The following is a 10,214-nucleotide window of genomic DNA, read 5'->3' as shown; positions in this document are numbered from 1 at the left end:
TAGTTTAGAATTTTTGTTTTTTTTATGCTTGTTTGTTACTAACGTTTGTTAAAAATAATTTATAATTTTAATATTTAATATTTAATTAATTAAATAATATTTAAGTTTTTATGTTTAAAAATTATATATTTAATTATAAAAATCAGGCAGGGGCAGCAAATTGGTTTAATTATTAATAAAATTTTTTTTTTTTAAAATATAATTAATTAGAAAAAGTTTATAAACAAAAAATTAATAATTTATAAAAAGAAAATACACTGTGATGTTCAAAAAAACGGAAAAATTTAAATTAGTTATACAAACGTATTATATAAACATGAATTAAAAAATTAAACAAAATTTATGCAAATTTTTATTATAAATAATTGTTTGTAGTTTTTAAAATATATATGATGATGCTGCACCTTAAAAGAAATTATAATTGCACTTTTTAAATTTATTGTTTTTTAAACTTAAAATCATAAAATTCACAATGTTATAAAAATTTTATAAGAAACATTAATAGTTTTTATGTTAAACTTAAAAAAGTAAATGTTAAATTTTCATTTTTCATTTGCCAGACATACATAGTTGTCCAATTCACAATCGGTGTTGTAGGGTTGTATGGTTGTATGTCATATTTTTATAACATACAACACTACAATGATATTACATTGATTGTGAATTGGATAAATGAATTTATGTTTAAAAACTTTTAAAATGGAACCTTTTTCTTTGGAGAAATAACTTAAAATTGGTGAAAAATTTGTTCCTTTTCCCAAAATACTTTAAAACATTTTGAACATTTCTAATTAAACAACAAAAATGAGTAGCAAAATAGTCATTTATTTTTATTAAATCTACATACATACATACGTACGTAATCTTGGTATTATGTAGACATGTTTTGTTAATTTATAATAACAAAAAGCTCTAGTTATTAATAATAATTATTATTATAAAACATATTCTTAGATAATTTTATGCATAAACTTTTAACAATTTACAAGTTAAAGTTGTTTGTTTTTCTATTAAAAAGTTTCTTAAGTTTTTTAGTTATTTAATTAATGCTTGAAAAATATAGATTTTATTTTAAATATATTCCCACCTTAAACAAATAATTATAATTTAATTCCAATTTTTATTTTTTTTAATAATACACTAACTTTTAAGCAAATTAAACACTAACCAACTTTTATTTTCTTCTACAAAATAAAAAAAGACAAAAAATTACAATAATTTTTTTTTTATTAATTTTCATTTGGTTTTAAAATTGAAAAAGGTTTCAAAAAACAAATTTAATTTAATTAGTATTTCAGCCAACAACTTTAGCTTGTAAATTGTTTATTCATATTTTGAATAAATATATTTTACAAACAAAATCATAAAAATTAACTTAGTTTAAGAAAAAAAAAAATAATAATAATAAATTACTTGTGGAATAGCGGGGCCATAATTTTATTAATAATTATATATAAAATATATAAATTAATAAATAAAAAAATTGAAAATAAAAATCTAAAATGTACAAATATTTCCATATATATATATATTGTTAAAGAAAAATAGCATTTAATCTAACAAACAAAAAGTAAAGAAGTAAAATTGGTGCAAATAGGATTCTGTAGTTAAAATAAAAGCTATAAAATTCAAAATACAATAAAAAAATCTTATTAATAGAAAACTTGTAAAAGAAACTTTAGTTTTTATTTAGGCCTTAATTATAATTTGTTGTTTGTATTACATATTTTTGTTTTTTTTTTCTTTTTGCTAAAATAGTTTAAAAAAAGAAAATATTACACACAATAAGCACAATTTACGCACACAATTTTAGAATATATTTTGAAAATAAAAAGAAAAAAAGTTTTGAAAAAAAAAATAATTGTATTTTATTGAAAAAAAAAAATAATTTTAAATCGCTTTAACCCACACTGAAAATAATCCATGCTCAACTTCTATTTTTGTAATATTTACAAAAATTTCGTGTATAATACGAAATATTATTTAATAAAACCCTTTTCTATTTTTACGAAAGTACAAAAACCTTTCGTAATTTTTTTTTTAATTTTAGCGAAATTAAACATAATGATATTAATTATATTATGATTAAACAAAACTAAAACATTTTTATAAAATTTAAGAAAAAGTATAATATTATTCTCGAATTATTTTCATAAAAAAAAAAATTGAAAATTCGTGTGGAGAATAATTTTGAACTAAAATTGGAAAATTTATTTTAAAATGAACAAAAATGTTTGAATAAATTAATATTTCGTTTCGTAACAACGAACGATTCGTACAATGTACAACATTTTTCGTATATATTAGGCATGGATTTTTTCAGTGTAGTTTTCTTTTCGAATCAAAGAATTTTCTATAAAATGGCATCGATATGTTGTTGCATATTTTTGCATATTTTGTTATAAATACATAAATTGCATATTTTGTTTTAAATTGCATATATTTTGCATATATATATTTTTTTTAATTGTTTAAAACAAATTGTTTTATTTTCTTTGTATTTCATATTTTTACAACTAATTTGGTATTTACATATTTAGAATTTTTAGGAAATGAAATATATACTATTTAAAGTTGTTTCTTAGACTCTCGAGGTCTTAAATAAAGCTCTTCTTAAAAACCTGTATATTTGTTGTCAAAAACTTAAGATCTTAATATATCTTTTAATATGTACCTTCGCAAAGAAATACTTTTGATGCATATTTTTCACATTTTTAGTGCATATTATCCCATTTTAAAGTATATATTATAAGAGCATTTTTTTAGTGCAAGTTTATCCTTGCCCTGAACATGACTATTTCGATTTTGAATATTACATTCCTAAATGTTCTAATGTTTATTTTAAAAATTATTTAAATCAACTGCTTTTGAAATTGTAAAATCGTGAAAAATTGGTTAATTTTAGTTAATTATGTTATAGTTTATCGAATTCAATTTTACATCAATTCATTCAAGATCCTCTAGAAACAAAACAGACTCACAAGATAGTAATGTCTGTTCTAATTAATAATAATTATTTAATTTAATAGAATAAAGTTCGACTAGATTTTTGTTTTTAAACGTGAAATTAACTCGGATTCAGTTCACTAAACAGACATGATTAAGAATTTTATTAACCAGACTTAGGGCGAGTTTTTCTGATAAAGATAATCTTCATTCTTTGGTTAAACCTGGTTTAATATATGTTTTGTGTTTTTCAGTTATCAGTAAAGTTACTTATTATCCTAATTTAACTAAGTGTAATTGGCCAATTAAACTCAAGTTATAAGTGAGAAAACACAACAATAAAACAATGATTTGGGAAGAACAAAAACTTAATATTTTAATTAAATTGCAATTTTCTGGTTTGTTTTGTTTTATTTATTATTGTTTTAAGTGTTTATTTAACATTTTTCTAAAATTTTCCATTTTACAAAAGTATTGTTTGCAAAAAACAGCTCTTAATTGTTTATGTTTTTAAGTGAAAAGTTGACAATACTAACAAAGTTAACTGAGCTTAAATCTTAAACTGAAAAACACAATCATCGCTTAATGTCCTCCTAAATTTCTTGGGAGTTTAATCTAACTGCAAGTTAAGCCTAGTTTAACTGAGGAAAAATTTTCCATTTTACAAAGATTTTGTTTGCAGAAAACAGCTGTTCATTGTTTATGTTTTTAAGTAAAAAGTTGGCAATGCTAATAAAGTGAACTGATTTTAAATCCATAACTGAAAAACACAATCATCGGTTAAAGATCGCCCATTTTAACTGAGTGGTAAGAAACCCGCACTAAGGCTACATATTGTGTTATTGACGAAGCCTATTCATTTCGGTTGATGTCGTTTTATTTTTTGCCTAGCCTTCATTCAGCTGTACCTCCCCTACTAAGTCTTTGATGATCATAATTATTTCAAATATTCAACAATCTCTATGGCCATTTAAATAAAGTACTTATTAAAAAACATAAAAGTTTTTAATAACTACATATTTTCAATAATTACTATAAATTTTTATCTTTATTTATCTTCATGTTATGATATATATCATAATATAATTATGCTGACATTTTTATATCTTATACAACATCATTTGGCTATATTCCTTTAAAAACAACAATTTAGTTGTTCAAATGCAACTCTGGGCAAATTGCCATTTTTCTTTATCGCTTCAAATCAGAGAACGTCGTTTAACAGAAAGCCGGCTAATTTGAGCCGCCGAAGAAATTCTATCCTCTATCGAAAATTAGTTTAGCTTGTATCGGTTTAAATTGAGCTGCCGTTTCCTATAAGCATGTAGTTTGGAGACTATGCAAAAAAAGATTTCTTTTGAACTGATTACTGAAACTTATGCATACTAATTCTTTATATACAATACTTTTTAAATATGTCTTACAAGTCAAAATAAAGCTTGTGGATATTAAACAAGACTAGAAAAAAATTTAAGTTGAAATTACTAGATATGATATGTTTAAAATTTGCTAAAAATGAGTAATATATTAAAAACATCTTACAAACTTTAATATCTTGAAATGATTGGCCTGATAAAGTCTATTTTTTATATATCGGATGATGAAAAATGATTCATTTAATCGAATTACTGCCGACTTAAAGCAGCCGTCAAGCTTTCAACTTTGAACGTCGGCGCCGTCAAATTTGCTCGCCGCAAGTCTCTGCTTCAAACACATTCCACAAACATCGAAAGAAAATCAATAGATTCTCATTTTTAATTGCACGCGTCAGTTAAATAGTTTTAGTTGGAGAATAAAGAAATAAAAGAAATAAAATTTTTGTGTAAAACCTAAAAACATTCGTTTTACTATAAAACGTGAGTTTTCGTAAAGTTATAAAATTAATAATATTAAAAGTCAAAAAAACAGCAGCCATTAGTTTTTCTGTGTTTTTTTGTTGTTGTTTTCGATGTTTTGCGGCTTTTGTGTGTGACAAAAGAACGCGGCGTCATTTCTTTCGTTTTTGCCAAAAGTTGATTCTTGTAAATTAAAACACAATACAATTTCTCCATTTATCTTTTTTTCATTGAATAGTTTGTCTAGTTGAAAGTGCAAATTAAAGAAAAAAAACTACAGAAACATGAAATCCAAGAAAAACGAAGCTGATGCCTCTGGTAGTGGTTCCTCGGACGAAGATGCCGAGTATGTGGTTGAAAAAATTTGCTCAAGACGTGTACGCAAGGGAAAGGTGAGTTTCTAGGAAAAATATCAATTGATTACGAACGAAGTTTATATTTGCTTGTTTGTCCTCTGGTATTTTAGGTTGAATATTTCTTAAAATGGAAAGGTTATCCCGAATCGGATAACACATGGGAGCCAGAAGAAAATTTAGATTGTCAAGATCTAATACAACAATTTGAGGAACAAAGACTTAAGGATGAGGTAAATTATACTTAGATTATACATATTTTCATTATTTTATATATCGACTGGAATTTACAAAAACAATTTTTATATTTTTGTGCGATAAAAGAATGATGCTTGTTGTTGTTTTTGGCGGGATAGTTGCAAACACTGACAGGGTGCTTCAGGCAAAAAGTTTGTTAATAAAAATGATTACGTTCAAAAGTTAGGCGTTACAAGGAAATTTTTGCAAAATAATATTAAAATAATTTATTCAGAAACACTTTATAAGGCGATTAAGCTATGTCCGTCCGTTGTGTGTCAATGTCGAACTTGTATTTTGAGGGTATTATACATTTGTAAAATGGACAATTTTGGAAAAATGTTAAATAAACATTTAAAACAATAATAAATAAAACAAAACAAATCAGAAAATTGCAATTTAGTTAAAATATTAAGTTTTTGTTCTTCCGAAATCAATGTTTTATTGTTTTTGTTAATTGTGTTTTCTCACTTATAACTTGAGTTTAATTGGCCAATTACACTCAGTTAAACTAAGATAATAAGTAAGTAACTTTACTGATATCTGAAAAAGACGAAACATATATTAAACCAGGTTTAACCAAAGAATTAAGATTATCTTTATCAGATGGAATTTTGAATGTACAGACTTTCTCTACGATCTGTTGAATCGGCTTACCGAAAAAGTGTGTCAAGGGTTTATTATTATGTATATTGAATAGAAAGACTTATGACCCTATTCCCCATAAGAAGTTCCTTAAGAAAAATGATTCAATTATATTTAATTCCATAATAAACAGTAGAATTACGATAAAAACTAGCGTAACAAACCACTATACCCACGACAATTGGATCTCCGCTCCGGAACAACCCGATTCTCAATCGACCAAAAATTGTCAACTCAGCAACAGCTGTATCAATCGGAAGTTTTTTTCCCAAGGGAAGAACGTCCAGTTACAGCCAACCTGTTACAACAACAACTATATACCCAAATAACTCCAAATTTTAGTTGTATCGCCCTACCCGTCACTAGCTCTTATATAGTAGAAATTTAAAAAAAAAATCTAAAAGATTTTTTTGGAAAATTTTGAAAATGATAATTTTTTAAATATTTCCAAAAAATTAATTATTTTTTGCAAAATTTGTCAAAAAAGTTTTTTAGTTTTCGTTTCAAATTTATGAAAATACTAAACTACTTTTGTGTATTTTTATATGTTACAATTGCAAGTCATTATCTACTTTTTACTACATGGTTAAGTTTGTCCTTGTCTAAAGAGTTTTAAAATATAACAATGAACATTATTCTTTGGTTAGAACAAATTGTATGTATTTTATTCAATTTTAAACGAAAAACTTCATATCCCGCATAGTATTCAAGCGTTTTACTTGTATAAATACTAATTTTATGATTTGTTAGTATATTCTAAAACGGACGCATTTCATTTTCTTAAATGTGTTATTAATAAAAGGACAAATTTCCCATAGTTTTCATTTATTTTGAGAATAATACCCCTTAGGCAGAAAACATTTGAAAACTAAATACAAAGGCAAGCTGTGAGATTTTATACCTGCTACTTGTTGTTTTTATTTTGACTTTTTAAACAGTCCCTTTCAAGTACCTACTATTTAAAACTATCCACGGGACATATTAGATAATCCTAAACATATTTAACACCACATGGAAGAATGTTAAACGTATGTTTAATGACCTTATAATAACTAAAACATACAAATTTGTTTGTTTTATTTATCAACAAATGGAAGGGCAATATGAATGCGACTGAATTTGCAGTCACTTATAGGGGTTTAGTTATTATATTTTAATAAAAGTTGTTGTAGAGTTACTCATAAAACATTTATTGTAATCTTCACAGGCTTCCAGCAGTGCGAAAACTGAAAAATCATCTAAAAAAGAGAAAGAATCTAGCGGAAGATCCAGTTCGGCAAGTAATAAACGTAAAAATGAAGATGCTAAAGCTTCAGGTAAACTGCAATAGTGTGTACAAGAAGTGAAAATATCAACGCTAATAAATTCCCTTTAACATTTTAGGCAGCAAAAAGAAGCGCACAGAAACTGGTAAAGATGAAACCGATACTGAATCCGTTTCAGACGGCTCGACAAAACATTCAGAATTAACTGGATTCGATAAGGGTTTGGAGGCGGAAAAAATCTTAGGAGCCTCCGATTCAAATGGTGGTCTTTATTTCCTCATACAATTTAAGGGTGTCGATCAAGCCGAAATGGTGGCTGCACCCGTTGCACATGTTAAAATTCCCCAAATGGTCATTAAATTCTACGAAGAACGCCTCTCTTGGTATTCGGATAATGAGGAATGAACACGTTATGTTTGTGTCCTGTAATGTATAACTACCTATAGGTTCTATTGTCTTAAGTTTTGTTCTCACTTCCATAAATCATATTCTTCTTTTATGCTCTGAATTGAAGTAACAATTAACAAAATGTTGTCCCATTTTTTTTTTCCTAATAAAAAAAGAAAACAAGCACAACTCGTTGTCTTAGAACGAGTATGCGGTAGTTTTTATTATTTTTATTCTCAATATAAATACAAAATTCGGTATTATTTTTTTTTTCTTATTTTAATTTTTCATTCCTAATTTCATTTTCTGTACAAAACAAAAGAACGTCAAGAAATACCACTACGTTTTTTGGTCAAATTTTATTTTTTCCTTTTTCTCATTAACTGTTAATAATAATAAAAAATTGTAACAATTTAATTTACCCTTTGATTACGATTATAGTTTTTATAGTCTAGATGAATATTGAATCAAATTTTTCTTTTTTATGTAAAGTCTTTTTATGTTTGGACCTAATTTCTTAATATTTACATAATAAAAATAACAAAAACACAGTTTACTTAAAACATAAATAATTACGTGTAATTTTGTATTTTTTTATTTAAGCTTGTGTAAACTGGGATAAATGCGCAAGCGCATATTGTTTAAATTATACAAATATTTTGATATTTATGCAGCATACTTTGTGGTGTTTTCGTATATAAAAATTAGGTTTATTAAACTTAAACTTAGAAAAAATTTAAATATTCATTATTTTTTTTTATACTTACCAATTTTTCCAATATTATTTATGTAAATGGAAAACTTTGCTTTTTTCCTTTTTGTTAATTTCTTATTAAATAAGAAGAAAGTAAACTTTCTATAGAAATAGACTGTTTTTATAAAACACCGATATCAATTGAAAAAAGTGTTAAAATATTCCTTTTTGCTAATGGGACCTTTAAATTTAAATTCGTTTTTTCAATGTTTTCTTTATTAAATATTTACAAGTCATACATCAGTCCTCACTAATTAGCAGTTAACAAAATATTTCAACAATAAACATTAAACATACATATTTAGAACTCATTTATCAAATTAAAATCAACAAACTGTTGTTTTGTAAAAAGATCTATTAAAAATGTTCAAAATGTATATTGTATTTTTAACTTATTATGTATAACTTTTTGGCAAATATCATAATGACTTGATCATGTGAAAAAATGTATATGCATATATTTTATTGGGAATCGCGTCATTTGAATGAAACACCAATGGAATACAAATTCTAATATTTTAATATTGGCCCCTATTCTGCATTTCAATTCGAATCGAAATTTTCTCCGTTTGGCTCCCCCGGGGGCATGTTACCTTGGCGAAGACCTCCGCCTTGGTGTTATTGCAATCCCGGGGTATAAAGAGGGCCCAATACCTCCAATCTGACCGGGATTGAAAAATTGGTGTTTCAGTCTACCGCTTGGCTTAGTCCTTGCATAGATTGCCAGAGGTCTGACCAGAGCACCGCATAATCTGGTACTACGGGTGGCCAGTTGCCCGCAGGACTATGTCCTGGCTGGTCAGTTGGTTGAGGTTCCTTCGGGATCCACGTAGTGGCTGTTGGTTGAACCCAAATTCGCGGGAAGAGTATAAGTGGCGGTTAAAAGACTGATGCATGATAATAGTCAATATTTCGGGATAAGAGTTCGGTGCTGTTGCCGAAAATCAACAGATACCCCACAGTGGAGTGACTGTGGGACTAAGCGTTGGAAATGGGTTGTATATGATACAGAATGAATGTAGAGGTATACGGGCCTTACCCCACCCGTATACCTAAATGAGTGTGTCGTATGTTTTTCTCTATGAATGTGTCGAATAAATGAGATGTGTGCTGGGTTGAATGATGATGGATGAACAATACAAGAGATTCCGATTAATTTTCCTTCCTTGTTCAGATGTGTTCAGAGTATACTCTGTTCATATCAGACTTACCACAGCGTGTCACTGTGAGTAAGAACGATGTCTACGGCTTATTGATGGATCGTGCTTCGGTCCACCGGTTACGTCTCTAGGTGCTGTTGCCGAATCAACAGAGCCACGTTGTCTTACAACGTGACTACTTTGGCAAGAGATTAGGTAGCTCGAGTACTCCAGCAAAGTACTTGCGCATGGTACCGGTCATAGCCAATGTGCAAAAATTGCCACCTGAGTCTTCATTGAAGACAAAGGGGCGATGGTAGACCGTTCTCAAGTCTACCCAGTGGATGAAAAAGACCACCGTGTGATAAGGCCGACACGGCAGGTGCTCACGTTAAAACTCTCGACAGTCTTTCTCCGTTTGGCAACTTTGGTATTCTGCATTTCGATTCGAATCTCCGCCACATAAACAAGAACTTACAAAAACGTAGGTACGATCGTAACGCAGAATACACACATTCAATATTTTCAATAGTTTCCTTTGTACTAGCTGTTAAAGTGACAATTCTAAAAAAACAGTCAACTGATGCTTTGAACGACATTCATAGAGATGCCATAAATTCCGCGGTCGTAGGATACCGCATGAATGTCGTACT

General features: G+C 27.5%; 1 protein-coding gene across 1 annotated transcript; it reads left to right on the top strand.

The window, feature by feature from the left end:
- The first annotated feature begins 4,642 nt into the window (after nucleotides 1-4,642).
- Nucleotides 4,643-7,921, top strand: LOC111683221 (heterochromatin protein 1). The gene is made up of 5 exons (XM_023445277.2): nucleotides 4,643-4,802; nucleotides 5,020-5,173; nucleotides 5,248-5,367; nucleotides 7,224-7,332; nucleotides 7,400-7,921. The coding sequence occupies exons 2-5, from the start codon at nucleotides 5,066-5,068 to the stop codon at nucleotides 7,684-7,686; spliced, it is 624 nt and encodes a 207-aa protein (XP_023301045.1). The 5' UTR covers nucleotides 4,643-4,802; nucleotides 5,020-5,065; the 3' UTR covers nucleotides 7,687-7,921.
- Nucleotides 7,922-10,214: the final 2,293 nt, after the last annotated feature.

This window comes from Lucilia cuprina, chromosome 2, assembly GCF_022045245.1.
Source record: "Lucilia cuprina isolate Lc7/37 chromosome 2, ASM2204524v1, whole genome shotgun sequence".
Lineage (NCBI taxonomy): Eukaryota > Metazoa > Arthropoda > Insecta > Diptera > Calliphoridae > Lucilia > Lucilia cuprina.
The sequence above is the reverse complement of the archived record's forward strand: the minus strand, read 5'-3'. Positions and strand labels throughout refer to the sequence as shown.